Below are 14,721 nucleotides of genomic sequence, written 5' to 3'. Positions count from 1 at the left end.
TCAGAGCTTTACACTAAACAACTGTGACTGAGTGCTATAAAATAAGCCAGTTATCTTCTTTCTCTAGTGACAATGAGGTTGTCTGCAATTTTCTGTACCATAAACAAAATTTTCAGTGAACATCGCTGTGCCAATCTCCTTGTGAATATGTAGAACATCTCCTGAGGGTATTACCTCAAGTGGAATAGAAATGGAAACATTTTAGGTTTTTTTGAAACAGTAGAACAGGTGTTATTTAAAATTTCCTTCTTTCAGAAAAAAGGAAATTTTTTTTTCTGACAAAATATATGGTCCATGAAGGCAGGGATTTTTGTATTTTTTTGTTCAATGCTCTATTCTACATGAGACATAATAGATATTTGTTAAGTGTATGCTGTTGCTGCTGCTGCTAAGTCACTTTAGTCGTGTCCGACTCTGTGCGACCCCATAGACAGCAGCCCACCAGGCTCCCCCGTCCCTGGGATTCTCCAGGCTAGAACACTGGAGTGGGTTGCCATTTCCTTCTCCAAGGAATGAAAGTGAAAAGTGAAAGTGAAGTCGCTCAGTCGTGTCCGACTCTTAGCGACCCCGTGGAATGCAGCCCACCAGGCTCCTCTGTCCATGGGATTTTCCAGGCAAGAGTACTGGAGTGGGGTGCCATTGCCTTCTCCAGGTAAGTGTATGACTGGTTCTTAAATATCAGGTTCTGTTGCCTTAATTATGCAAACTTTGTAGAGGGTGAAAAGAATCTGTGAGAATTTCTATTTGCTCTTTATGTGTTGAGAATTTTACCAAAACCTCAGGTTTATCCCCAAAGGAGACTGGGAAAGAGCATTCTTCTTAGACTCCAGTATTTCCTCTAGTTATCGGAATCTTCCCCAATGACTTTAAGCTGGAAGACAGGAAACAGGTTCAGCAACTCAGCAACCTGAGGAGAATGGGGCGGGAGCCATAGCTGTAAAAATCTTAGGCCTGGTGTGGCTGATCTTCTTGGTGCTGCCAACTGCAATGCCAAGGCTGAGCCTTGCCCTTAGGCAGATGGAGCTCAGCCATCACCAGCTTCATGGACGTTGCCAAGCCACAGGGGCTAAGGGCACTCCAGTGAATAGTTCCCAGGCCATCCTACTGCTCACTCTTGCCCTCACACTTCCAAAGCAGGGCATGCTTATGAGATCCCAAACCAGACTCCCAGTTAGCCCTCATGTGCCAGAGTGGCTTCACTGCAGTTTCCAGCAGAAATTCCTTTCAGAGTCTTGCGTGTGAACAGCAACTTTCCAGAGAATTCAGCAATGCCACAGGTTTCTCCTGTGTTTAATGCTTTGCTGGTCAACTCAGTCATGCTTCGACGAGATGGAATGACATAACAACATGTAGGTTCCTTACCCTGACAGTTGAAATACAGATAAACTAAGTTCTTTTTATAGGGTCTTGACAAGTTTTTTTTCATTACACAATAGATTGAAATCAACCTCATTAAACTTTGATCAGGTCACTCTCAGTAGCCTCTTCCTTTGGTGCAGAAGAAAAAAGTCTGATTAGAAATAAGGAGAATTTATCCACTATGACCTTGATCAAGATACATAACTTCTTGAAATAATGCCATTTGCAGCAATATAGACAGACCTAAAGATTATCCTACTAAACAAAGTCAGAAAGAGAAAGACAAATACCAAATGATATCATTTATATGTAGAATCTAAAATAATGATACAAATCAACATAATCTATGGAAAAAAACCAGATTCACAGATATACAGAAGAGACTTGTGGTCATCAAAGGGGAAGGGGGACGGGAGGGAAGGAATGGGAGTTTGGAATTGGCAGAGGCAATTATGTGCAGGGAGGATAAACAACAAGGTCCTACACAGAGAACTATATTCAATATTCTGTGACAAACCATAATGGAAAATAATGTGAAAAAGCATACATACATATACATGAGTCACTTTGCTGCACAGAAAAAATTAACACAACATTGTAAATCAACTATACTTCAATAAAATTTTTTAAAAAGATGTATAACTTCTTAGTGTTTAGTGTCTTCAGCTTGGACTAGATGAACTCTGTGAGAACTTTCTGATCATTTCCTGAGATTTTTCTATAAAAATATTCTTCCCCTTTTGTTTCTTTCTCTATTTCTACTGCTTCTCTAATCGTAACCACACCTACGACATTACATTGCCCCAATTCAATAGGATCTTCTTCCCATACCCCAGTAGCTCAAGGACTATGGTGGTGGTGATTCTCGTTGTTACCTTTCTAGTACATGACTGTGAACAGACACTGCACTGTGTGTTCTTACTCTCCGTGATCATAGGTAGCATATATAGTCCTCTTTCTTCCCAACCTTCAGAGAGAGGCACTGCAAGGACTCTCAGCACTGGGGAGAAGAGATTCAGGAACCACCTTAGGAAAAAAATCACTAAAAATATAGTCAGTAGCTTCTCCAAGTAGACCTGAGTGGCTGAAAATCTGAGATGTCACCTGCCTGATGCTCTAATTTTCATACACACAGACCTGGAATACTACATACTCTCTATTTTGACCTTGCTTTTACTTATGAGAGCCCTAGCCTCATAACTAAAAACACCATGGTCCACAGCACTGTGGAGTAAATATGCTCTGGGGTCTAATTACTCACTACTTAGTTAACCTAACTAATCCCCTCTTCCCACTGCTTCTTTTTTTTTAAACTGCATTTGGTTTAAAGTGTACCTTCGTCCCCATCTCTGTTCTATCATTGCATCACATCAGGAAAGCATCCTTTCACCTCCTTGGACAGCTCTGGTGCCAAGAAATTTAAAAAAAAAACAAACATACTTCTCTTGATGAATCGTCCAGACATATGATTAAGGAGAAAAGACAGCTGTCAGCGAGCATCCATTGAGCCTACTGAGTCCATATCACAAACCATTTTTGATGGTGCCAAAACAAACTAGCACATTGCAAAGGATGTGTGTCATAAAGCATGGCCCCCAGGCTTTGCTTGGACTCATACTTAAAGATTCAAAACGCACGAACTGACTTAAGGTTGAGAACTTTTAATTTTTCAAACAAGACTATTAAAAATAAAAAAAAAGACTACCCTAAAGTATTGCCATTTTAAAAGGACATTTTAGTCATATATTCATGTAAGGCAATATTATTGAGTCACAAAGTAATGAGATTCTGACACATGCTATAACATAGATGAACCCTGAAAACATTAAGCTAAGTGAAATAAGCCATACACAAAAGGAAAAATACCATATGATTCCCCTTTCATAAGGTATCTAGAGTAGTCAAATACAGAAACAGAAAACAGATCAGAGGTAGGTTACTAGGAGCTGAGGGGAAGGGAGAGGCACTGCTTAATGGGTACAGAGTTTCTGTTTGTGGCAATAAAAATTTTTTTATAAAAGACAGTGGTGATGACAGCGTATCATGTAATTAATAGCACTGAATCGGACACACTTAAAAACGGTTAAAATGTCCTCAAAGGGGGGACATTACACACACATACACAGAAGAATGCACAGAAGTAAACAGAAGTACACAGATGTTTTCATTGAAGTCAGAGGAAAGAACAGGTGCAGATCCAAATGAGTATATATCAGTTCAGCTGTGGAAACAAACAGTTCTGGATCACCTGCTGAGGGTAAAAGGGTCTTGGAATTGGAATTCTGTTTCTTCTCTCAATCCTATACTTTTTTGTCCAGCTTTTTAACATTTTCTGTGGTCTGACCCTGGGTACCTAACCAACACACTCAATATGAACAATTCACTGCAATCAAGCTCTGCTCCTCGTGAGCCTAGAACACTCTGGTCTTTCCCATTTCCATCTTCTTATGTATGATGCTAATCCTTTTCCTTGGCTTTCTGGTCTTCAGACATCCTCCTGGTCTTCAAGGCCAGCCTGAGAACCACCTCCACATGGAGGAGACTAACTCTTCCCTAATCATCCTATCCTCCTAATAGCCATCCTCAGTGACTCCACTGGCCTTGACCACCGCCAGCACAGAAGAGGCTATTTCCCATGAGACTTTACTTACCCACAGCAGTGTGCTGGTTACTATCTTCCATTTGTTAGTCTTGTGTAGGCTCCTTCTCTCAGTCTTATATTATATATACCTTACTGTGCTTAGTCACTTAGTCGTGTCCAGTTCTTTGAGACACCATGGACTGCAGCCCACCAGGCTCCTCTGTCCATGGGGATTCACCAGACAAGAATACTGGAGTGGGATGCCAAGCCTTCCTCCAGGGGATCTTCCCAACCCTGGATTGAACCCAGGTCGCATTTCTGGCAGATTCTTTACCATCTGAGGTAATAGTCTTATCAGTACTTAGGAAATACTTCTGTTGTTGACTAGTGAATAATTAACAATAGTTGGTATTTATGTAGCCCACACATTCTACAGTGCTTTCACATTCATAATCACAGGATGATTGTTTTTTAATATAAATTTATTTTATTGGAGGCTAATTACTTTACAATATTTTATTGGTTTTGCCATACATTGGCATGAATCTACCACAGGTATACATGTGTTCCCCATCCTGAACCTCCATCCCACCTCCCTCCTCATCATCCCTCTGGGTCATCCCAGTGCACCAGCCCCAAGCAACAGGATGATTTTTTATCACAGTATCTTAAATCCTCACAATAAACTAACTAAAGGAATAGTAGCTCCATTTTAATGAAAAAGAACCTGAGGTGTTCAATCAAATGATCTATACTAGTTCATAGGCTAATACAATATAATAAAATAGGTCATAATTAAATAATTAATAGCCCTGAGTAATTAAAATCAGTCTCCTTACAGATTAAAAAAACTTCCTGGTATGTCCAAACCAAGAATAACCCTAGGGAAGCCCTTTATATAAAAAAGTACTTAGTTACTTGGTTATTTAATAAATGCTTCATCATAAGCCAAGTTATTGAATAAAACTACTTTCAGCTAACTTACAAAGTTATTTTCACCTTTAAAAAGTTTACGAACTTTTTATGGAAAAAGTTGAGAAGAAATGAGAAAGTCAGGGGCAAAAGTCTGTATTCTATCCACTGCCTAAAAATCAACAACTATACTTATCTTTTTACACATTTCTTAAAACAGAAAATGGAATTTTTGTGTATATTAGAACATAGATGTCAAACGTACATCCATGTTTTCATTAATGACACGTGATTTATAAGCCAATCCTCTATTTTTGTACACTTAAGTTGGCTCACATTTTTTTCTAGGACATCAAAACTCTGTGCTGAACATCCCCCTAATCTCATGCACTTGTCCAGTTATTGCCTTAGGATGAATTCCTGGAAGTAGAGTTTACAGGCCAATGACAATAACCTATTTTTGAAATGTTTTTTAAATGAAATAGAGGTGATAAAACACATACAGCAGGGAAGCTAATTTTTTAGTACTCTGATGTACTTAAAAATTTTAAGGCAGATATAAACTTCAACTGTTTTTTAACATGCCCATAGAATTTAAATAGATGTTTTCCACATTCCAGTCCCTGCAAAGTGTGAAAACATACAGATGAAAAGCACAGAAATCTAACATTGATTTGGGAGACCAGACAGAGCCTAATTTCAAAAGCATTTTTATTTTTTTAATCAAATGAGAAATGAAAGTTAAGTAGAAAAAGAGATGAACCCGCATTTGTAAAAACAGATCTCCTTCAATTTTTTTAAGGTTTTATTTTCCTGATTCAAGAAATACATGCTTATTATAGAAAATTTGGAAAATACATAGAATAATAAAAATATTAATTTCCCAGAATCCAACAATACATAAGACAGCCTTACAGTTTTTACTACTTTCTTACCTACGTGTATTTTTTTAAAACAATTTGCAATCCTCCTTCTCTCCCCGCAAATGGCCTGTGACGTTCTACATCCTCACTGCAGGCCTCTCTCCTTGCTGAGCTGTGGCTTGTATCCTTGCCTGCTCTCCTGATTTCCATGTAAATACACAACCCACCCCAAAGCAGGGCCAAAGTTCTGTGTTCTCAGAATTGCCCATGTCCAGCCTATCAAGAGAACTCACAACGTCAGCTCCCAGCTGCCTCCTTCACTTCAGAGTCAGGCTTCTCCCCAGGAACACCATGAAGATGATCTCAGCTGGTCAACATCTTCAGCAGAAATGAATGCCTCTTAAAATGTACACAGCAGTTTAAGGTTTAACAAGTTCTCTCACACAGATGTAATCCTCACAGGAGTCCTCTGAAGAAGACGGAGCAGATTTCCCTGTTTAACAGGGAAGGAAACCGAGGAGTTGAGAGCATAGCTATTCCATGGCAGAGCCTGGATTTGAAGCCATAAATTAGGACTTCCCTAGTGGTCCAGTACTTAAGATTCTGCACTTCCAATGCAGAGGCACAGGCCCGATCCCTGTTCCAGGAACTAAGGTCCCATGAACCACTGGGTGTGGCCAAAAAAAAAGAAAAGCCATAAATTGACTCAAAGTTCAGGGCTCTTTACCTAGCCATTAGTAACGAAACACTTTTAAGTCTTACAATTAGAAATTAAGAGCTAGAAAGATCTTCAGTAAATCACATCTAACCTAATCTCTGTCTTACTATTCACTTATAAGGAAAGTAAAGAACAGCTACGTGACTGTCCAAAGACAGTTGGTGACTGTCTTGTGACAATGAGGATCTAAAGGCACAACGTTCAGACTTCCAGGCCAGTGCTCATGGCAGCCATCCCTAGAAAGATGTTCTTTAATAAGTCGGTCTCTTATCTGGTGTCTTCCGCTTAGCCAAAGTCAAAGTGTAGATGTGAGAGCCAGAAGGGACCTTATGATCAACGAGGCCAATGCACTAGCTTTGGTGATGAAGAAAGTGAGGCCCAAAAACCCACTTCCGCTGTTCAATTCTGTGCACCCTGCACTCACCGTATTACTCCCCTCTGGGTAGCTCTAAACAAAATCTGGCCAAAGACGTTTATTCTCTCCTTGGACACAGTGTGTGAGAGGCCACAGATCAGCAAGGCCAAAAACTGAACAGGGTTTGACTGCAAGAAGTATCTGGTTGGTAACAGATGTACGTACCCACCATGACTGTATCATAAAATAACCAAGTTCTGCCAGGTTCCAGGAAGGCTTCCCCATTCTCCACTAAGACAGAGAAAAGACCTATTAAAATGTGTGTGGTTCTTAGAAAAGGGTACCAATGGCCATTTGGAAGTCACTTGAATCTGTGAAAATGTAGCAATAAGGTTTCGCTAAAGGCAAATCAGCCAGGAATCCTAATTAAAACTGGCAACACATCCCCAGGGCTGTCATCTTTCCCTGACCCTAAAGGACCCAGCCCTTCCTCCCACGTTCTTTGTGTACCATTCAAATCCGCTTCTGATTGTACGTTGCCACATGGATTCTTTTTCTAAGGTTCCACAGTTCGACGGCCAGCCCCCATGATTCTACAGCTAGCTAGCCTTATGTCTCTGGTGAGACGGAAACCTCTTTGAGGGCCAGGGACCACTTCTACTGAACACATACTACTGCCAGACACTGCGCTTTTGCAGGATAAGATATGGCCCCCACCTCCAAGAAACTTACAGGATAAACAAAACCATGTGCAAAACTGAGCACAGCTGCAGAGGTGTAAACAGGAAGCAGAGGAGCCCAGAGTACGAGGATAACAGACTTGAGTCTTAAGCGCTGTTGCAATCAGTTAGGGAAAGGGCAGAGGAGGGGCAAGCCAGGCAAAGGCAAACCAGGCAGGCGGGCCACCGTCAGCAAAGCCAAGGAGAGAAACAGTTCAACGCTGCAGAGTGGTGGGAGTTGAGGCTGGAGCGGCAGGCCTAGCAAGGTGGCCAAGGTAACAAGCCCGTGTCATTCACGCTGACCCGGGACCGGGGCAGCTGACGCAATTCGCAGGTAAACTAATTTGGGCGGCTTGGGCACAGTTTAAAGGCTGTGTCGGTGACGGCCTGCGAGGCCACGCGACCCCCTCCCAGGGGCACCTGTGCGCCTTCGCACTCGCCAAAGCACACGCGGGTCTGCCTCCACCCCCCAGATATTCTACGCAATCGCGCGCCCTGGCCCGGCCCCGACCCCCGGCCCCCGAGCGTGTCCGCTCCGGTTTAAAACGCCTGTTGACGCACTGTGGCGGGTGCCTGCGCGCCAGCGGGCGGCCCGGAGATCTTCTCTGCAGTCGCCATCCGGCTTTCCCGAAGAAGGCTGCCCTTGGGCCCCCGAGCCCAAGCTGCGAGAGTCGGGGAGAAGGCGTCCAGCCCCGCTGTGCGGTGTGGGGCGGGGGTGGGGGGTCAGCGCGGGGGGCCGGTGCCATGGGGGCTCGTGCCAGGCGCGGTGCCGACCACCGTCCTCCCGCGCGGGCGCAGCCTGGGAACCCACGGCACGGGCCCCCGCGTCTCAGGCCCGCGGCCCGGCCGGGAACCGGGTGGCCCGGCTTCCCCTTGGCAGGCGCGGGCTGGACCGGAGCCCGACGGGGACTCGGCGCGCGGCGCATCATTACCTGGCCAGTGTAGTTTTCCCCGAGCCCGGGAGGCCTCGCAGGAGGTAGAGGTGTTTCCGAAAGCTGTGGCGGCGCGGAGGTGTCCCACGCGGGGGCGGCGGGGCTGGCGGCCGAGGAGGCGGCGGCTGCTGCTGCCGGAGGCTCAGCCTCCCAAAGGATTCAAGAAAACTCTCCTCCATGGGGTGGGGGCTGGCGGCGAGAGCCCAGCGTTCCCTTTCCTGAAGTCACGGTCTTGGCCAAAGCTGTTGTTTTTGTGGCTCTCCGGCCATGTGATAGATGGAGGGGCGGGCGCTCGCAGGCCAGCCCCTCCTTCCCACCCGCCCGAACCTCGCTGCGTGGGAGGGGTCGTCCCTACCTGGAAAGCCAGGGACGCTGGGAGACTGACATCCAGGAAGACCTCGGCGACCGACCTCCACTCCCCTCCACCGCCCACCCTCACCTCCAGCCCAGCCCGTGGCTCCCTGCGCCTGTCGCCCTGGGCCCACCGAACGGGACACTGGTCACTTCCCCGGGCTGCCCGCGTGGAAGGCAGGCCTTCTGCAAAAGCCCTACCCCATCCCACCGCCCACTAGGCCTTGAAAGTGAAATAATTTTAGTTGACGAAGAGAACGAACGTGAACAGCATTTTGAACATAACAGTAAAAACCATAGTTTTCCCCAGTTTGTGAGCACCAATATCTGGCTGGTGTCCCAGTGGCTAATGCCACTCTCCCAGGACCTGTATAATTACCACCCCACCCCCCTTTTTTTTAATTCTTCTTTATCAGCCTGCCAAAAATATTTTTAGAAAGCTTTGTTGCTTCTACATAACTTTAGAAATCTCTTCTTCAAAACAAGGCACCCCTTAAAACTCAGATAGATTTATGAACAGTAGTATAAACTAGGCCCTCTGAGAAAGAAGGGTTACTGCCCAGGTACACACTTTGTTGCCTGAAAAGATGTGGTCTCCCCAGAAACTATTTCAGCTCCCCAGGGAAAGGAGCAGTCTACTGACACTAGAGAGAAGCATCCAGAATTCAGTTCTAAGTTCTGGGACTGGTGAGTGCCAGTTGGTTGATCACCACAGTACTTTCCAATATTTCACACTCAAGAGTGTGATAGAAAGATCCTACTTTCTGAACTAAAATCCAAGAAGCGTGGACTGAAAGAGACAATATTGAAAATTAACATCATCCTGGAAAAATCCAAGATATATGGTGGCTAGGGCTGTAATAACCATTGTAAAGCAAATACATTTTGTTTTTGGCAGCTAAGGTATGAAAATTTTGAAAAGGAACTGTGAAGAAAAGCAATTTACTTCTAAAACAAAACCCAGGAATTGCACAATGAGCTCTGGAAGGCACTCTCCAAGTAGGGAGGGGCTCTATGCTCAGAATTTCACCTTCCTCTTGGGGTTCTACTAGGGAGGGGCAGGGGAGGACAGGGAGGTGAGCTACTCTCTCTTGACATTTCCCTTCCCAGCACCAGAGCAAGGATTTTTGGCACTGCTGAGAAACACTGAAATTTCAAAAGCTTCTCTAAATATTAGGGGAAAACCATAAGGAACAGAGACTATAAATGAATCATAAAAATAGTGATGCTTATCATGTATGTATCCTATCATACTTCTATGTATCCTAGTATACTTCTTACAAGAACTTTTTGCCCAGCCTCAAATACTACCTTTTCCATTCTAGATTTCTGTTCTCTAATACAGGAGTCACAAGCCACATGTGAAATATGACTGGTCCAGGTGAGATTGGGGCATCCCTGGTAGCTCAGCTGGTAAAGAATCCACCTGCAGTGCAGGAGATCTGGGTTCCATCCCTGGGTTGGGAAGAGACCCTGGCGAAGGGAACAGCTACCCACTCCAGTATTCTGGCCTGGAGAAGTCCGTGGACTGTATAGTCCATGGAGTCGCAAATTGGACACAACTGAATGACTTTCACTTTCACTTTTCACTTTCAAGTGAGATTAAAATACCTGCTGAATTTCAAAGGTTCCATATGAAAAAAATGAAGTAAAATATCTCAATAATTTTTATATTCATGTGTTGAAATGATAGTATGGTGAGTACATTAGGTTAATATATTATTAAAATTAATTTCATCTGTTTCTTTTTGCTTTTTAATGTGGCTAGTAGAAAAGTCTGAATTATGTATGTGGCTGACACATTTCTGTGGGACAGTGTTGCATGAGACTCCTGTCCATCTCCATTTCCTTCTGTAGAGGGTGTGCCAGGCAGCATGGACAGGGCAGCAGGGCACACAGCTTTGGGGACTAGAAGTTTGGGCACACTGAGACTTCAGTGTGGGTGGCAGCTGGAGCAATGAAGTTGGCGCTGGGAAATATGAGTGTGCTGTTAGAAAAGAGGTCTTGAGCTGGAAGCAAGAGCTTTGGAAATTCCTGCGCTGTGAGAAGATGGAGAATAGAGCAGACAGCTGAAGTCGGGGCTTAGGGATCACACTTAAGGACTGTGCCCCACCTCTGCCCCCCGCAAAGTGGATCTGTTGAAAGAAAGAAAGTACAAGGGACAGACAGAATTCTACGAGAGCATGTTAAGCCTCAGGGAGGGAGAGCTGAAGAAGGAGAAAATGGCTGGCAGTATCTGAAAGTGACCCTAGACACTTCTCCTTTCTCTTAGCTCTCAGATTTAACTAGTCAATAGGCTCTGTTTCCCCCAATTTACTCCTCAGAACCACAATTTGTTTAAAGCTGTTTGTGTATCTGATTCTTCCCACTAGACTAAGTTCAAAGGCAAAGACAGTGTCACCCTTGGCACCCCAAGAGCTAACACAGCATCTGACATTCAGAGGTGCTCAATAATTGTATATGGACCTGAACTGCCTTCTCAGTAAATGAATCTGAGCATGGGCTTTACTAAAGATTAAGACTGAACAAAGATAGGGACAACTTCAACTGAGGAGTAATGTAAACACAGTCAGTGACCACATCAGCAGTTCTGAGGGCCACAGTACTCTCAGATAACGTCTACGGTCAGATCCTCACTGGCCCTAATGAGGTGGCAGCCTCCGGAGAGGAGGGCTACCCCGGGTCAGAGGACCCCTGTGATTAACACTCCTTCATGCCCTCAGTTCATCCAGCCAGGTTTTTCAGCTCCCAAGTTCTATTCTATTTCTCTAGAATGTGATGACCAGCACAATCTCACTTTGCTGTCCTACAAACCACTGCTATGATGAGGTAAAGAAAATAATCTTAGAAGTAGTTTTTGGCAAGCAAAGAAACATTCAAATTTTTCTCTAATTATTACTGCTTAACAAGATGTGGAAAAACAAGGGGGTATACAGGAAGAGCTCACAGAAACCAGAAATTTAACCCTTGAACCTACAGTTCCAAATACTCCACAATTTGGAATGCTTAAATCAGCCCCAGGTTTCTCCCCTGGAGATGCCATATGGCAGAAAGTCTGAAACCAAGATGAAGCTTCCAAAGCAGCATAACCAAAGACCCTGTAACAGAGTAGAATCATTTAAAATACAGAGGTAGTAGCTTCTCAATTCTCATTCTATGTCCTTTCTTCCTCTACCAAAAGCTTTTATCTGATTTCCCTACCAAAAGTTTTGATCTGATTTTTTACTCAAAAATATGTCTTATATACATTTTTACCTTGTTACATATATATATGTATATACGACATGAATTGAAAGAATAGGAAAGCATCCATCTGTGCCTGCTTAGCTGTTTCTCTGGGGGACCCCTCGTTGCTTTAGCACCTCCAGCTTTCACCTTCCACCAGTCTGCACTGCACTATTTGGCCATTCAGAGGTAGCGCCTCTCTAAAACTCCTCCTTCCTGGTTCTTCCCTTGTCCTTTCCCTAGAACCTGGATGAAGGATACAGGAAGCTGGAAGAGGTTAGGGAAGGGGGACAATGGGAGGGCAGTCATGCAGAGTGTCTGCTAGCCTGAATCAACAGGGGAAATGCTCAGGACTTGGTGGCCTGGGATAAGTCTACCAACACAGAAATGTCCTCTGGATAAGACTGACTTTGCTCATTCTAACCTCACATTACCACTTGCATCCTACATCCCATCCCTCTCTCTATTTGAGGTCATACGCCTCTCCCAAGGCGATAACCATAATCTGTTTCCAAGCACCAAGTATTTGCCACTATGCATAGAGACACTTGAGGAGTGTAAGCTTTGAAGAGGAAGCCTGGGAGGTGGGGAAAGTAGTCCCAGCCCATTTTTCTAAAGCTCCACTCTGGAAATTAGGGCAAGGTAATAAAGGCAGTGGCTGGAGAAAGCTAGGGGCATCCTGGGCCCTAAGTTCAAGCCTGGGTGGATAGTTAGCTGATACGCTTCAAAACGTCACAGAATCTCAGAATTGGTCATTAGCTATGCCATACTCACTGTTAAATATTTATACTATTACCCTTATGCACAGCCATGGTGGTGTATTCATTAGAAATCCATAAATGTTGCTACTGAAGAGCCCTAAGATAGCAAAGATTTCCCAGATGCCAGAGTCTCCTCTGTAGCCATCTGTGTTTCAACTCTAATACTGATCATCTCTTGTCTGAAATCATCCCATTCTAGGCCAAAGGTGAGTCCAGTTTCACAACAGCACTAGGAGCCTGCACAGAGAGCAAGATCTCAGGGAGTTCAACCAAACATTGGATACCTTGGTCTCTATCTGAATCAGACTTATGGTCTAGCAGAAAGATAAACTGAAACTGTACAAAATGAACTAGGGAAAATGTTGAGCTATTTTAAAGAAAACACTCAATTCCAAACCAAGCAGATGGAACACAAATAGTTAGCTTCCACTCTCTCATTGAACCCCAGGAGAATGTAGACGATTTTTTTGTGTGTGGGGGGTGGGGGTGGGGGAGTGTTAGGAGAATGGGGGATATGATTATTATTTTTAAGTATTAATATAAACTGTAGGAAAAAAGATCACAGCAACAAAATAATTAAAAACTGGAAAGCAAAAGGCCTAGTGTTAACTAATTTGGAAAAACAATTAAGAAACAAAACTTGAATTATAGAAAGCCAAGAAGAAATACTGTTTACTCTGCATAACCCCTAAAATTTCAGGAACTGGAAATTTCAGGGCTGGAGGTGGGGCTCTAAATAGGAAAGTCAGTTAAAAGTCTGTTTAAGAAACAAACATCCACAGTCAGGCAGCTGCCGGCCCTCTAGAGAAGCCTGGAGGTTTATTCCCTGGAGAAGATAAAACAAGATGAGAAGAGTAGAAGGTAAGATAAGGCAGGCAATGCTCCCTTTCCGAAAACAAGGATTACATAAATGCCTACATGTTGAATAATGAGAAATCACACCTTGTTTTTCAAATATGAATTTTCATATTTGAAATCTGTTAAGTACAATTAAACTAAAATAATAGCAATAATAAAAATAATAGTTACTGTAGTATAGTGCAAGTCCCACAATCCCTAACCAAAATCCTTGAGGTCAGAATTGTTTCAGAATTCAGAAAGTTCTAAGGGGGGATGTAGGGCACCCCTGGTAATTAAACACATTAATATTTCTCCAGTGAAATGTCTGAAAAGTCACACTAACTGGGGTAAATAAGGAGTAAAACTAATCTGACTGTTTAGGTCAAATTTTGCTGCCAACTTAGTTTTAATGCCAGACATTTAAGAAACAAAACAAAAAAACTTTTGGTTTTCAGAGCTTTCTGGATTTGAAATTCTAGAAATGGAATCACTGACCCATGCTTGGATAAAGGGGCCTATCCTTCTATTCTGATGCAATTATAAAAATAGTCTACTCAAGTTTCCTGGGTCTTATTTTCTTCATGAAATAAAATAGGGCAAATATCTTCAAAATTAGATAATAAATTATTCAAGCTATTACCTCTTTTGCTGAGTTTTTTATTAGTATTCAGGAAACTGATCAGAATAGTTGAACAGATTATTCAAACCAATTTCACTCCAATGAATATATCACTCTACATTATCCTTCAGGCTGGCACTGAGCTCTCTTTCTTGATGAACAGGATCTTCAACAGTACCTGGAAGATGGAGAATTCAACTGCAAACAAACACAAGCCCAGACAAGTCCAGACAGAATGGTGACAGGAATGGAGTTTGTTGTCAGTTTCCCAAGCTCATGACTATTTTCGCGCCCCTGCAACCAGCATCCAGAATTTCACACTGTCCCCACAGCCCCCACACCCTGCCTGGTCTTGCTTCATTCAAGAGCCTGTCCTCTGGATTTTGCCCAACTTTCTGTTTCTAAATCAAAACCTGGTCTATGTCCCATTCCCTGATGATCCAGTTTTTTACACTGTTAAGTTAAAAATAAACACACTTAATTTCA

The 14,721-nt window shown here is 43.4% G+C and overlaps 2 protein-coding genes and 1 long non-coding RNA gene across 7 annotated transcripts in view; 1 reads left to right on the top strand and 2 right to left on the bottom strand.

Moving 5' to 3' along the window:
* The window catches only part of N4BP2L1 (NEDD4 binding protein 2 like 1), a 22,523-nt gene extending 13,554 nt beyond the window's left edge, over positions 1-8,969 (bottom strand). For 2 of the 5 annotated variants that reach the window (XM_069601611.1, XM_069601613.1), the window contains exon 1: positions 8,440-8,713. In XM_069601611.1, coding sequence (XP_069457712.1) covers positions 8,440-8,618 — 179 coding nt within the window. In that variant the 5' untranslated portion in view covers positions 8,619-8,713. Of the gene's footprint in view, positions 1-8,439 lie in introns of all 5 variants that reach the window. The other 3 variants (XM_069601608.1, XM_069601609.1, XM_069601612.1) reach the window with 3 other exon arrangements.
* LOC138446576 (uncharacterized) lies at positions 7,579-14,721 on the top strand. Its single transcript, XR_011259448.1, has 2 exons — positions 7,579-7,841; positions 14,399-14,721. It is a non-coding gene; the product is annotated as an uncharacterized lncRNA (long non-coding RNA).
* N4BP2L2 (NEDD4 binding protein 2 like 2) overlaps positions 14,260-14,721 on the bottom strand; it is a 68,410-nt gene continuing 67,948 nt past the window's right edge. Inside the window, exon 10 of the mRNA XM_069601600.1 lies at positions 14,260-14,413. The gene's annotated coding sequence lies outside the window, so the exon portion shown is untranslated. The remainder of the gene's footprint in view (positions 14,414-14,721) is intronic.

The sequence above is a fragment of the Ovis canadensis genome, chromosome 10, assembly GCF_042477335.2.
Source record: "Ovis canadensis isolate MfBH-ARS-UI-01 breed Bighorn chromosome 10, ARS-UI_OviCan_v2, whole genome shotgun sequence".
In the NCBI taxonomy this organism is placed as follows: domain Eukaryota; kingdom Metazoa; phylum Chordata; class Mammalia; order Artiodactyla; family Bovidae; genus Ovis; species Ovis canadensis.
Note: the sequence above shows the minus strand (reverse complement) of the source record. Positions and strands in the feature narration are given on the sequence as shown.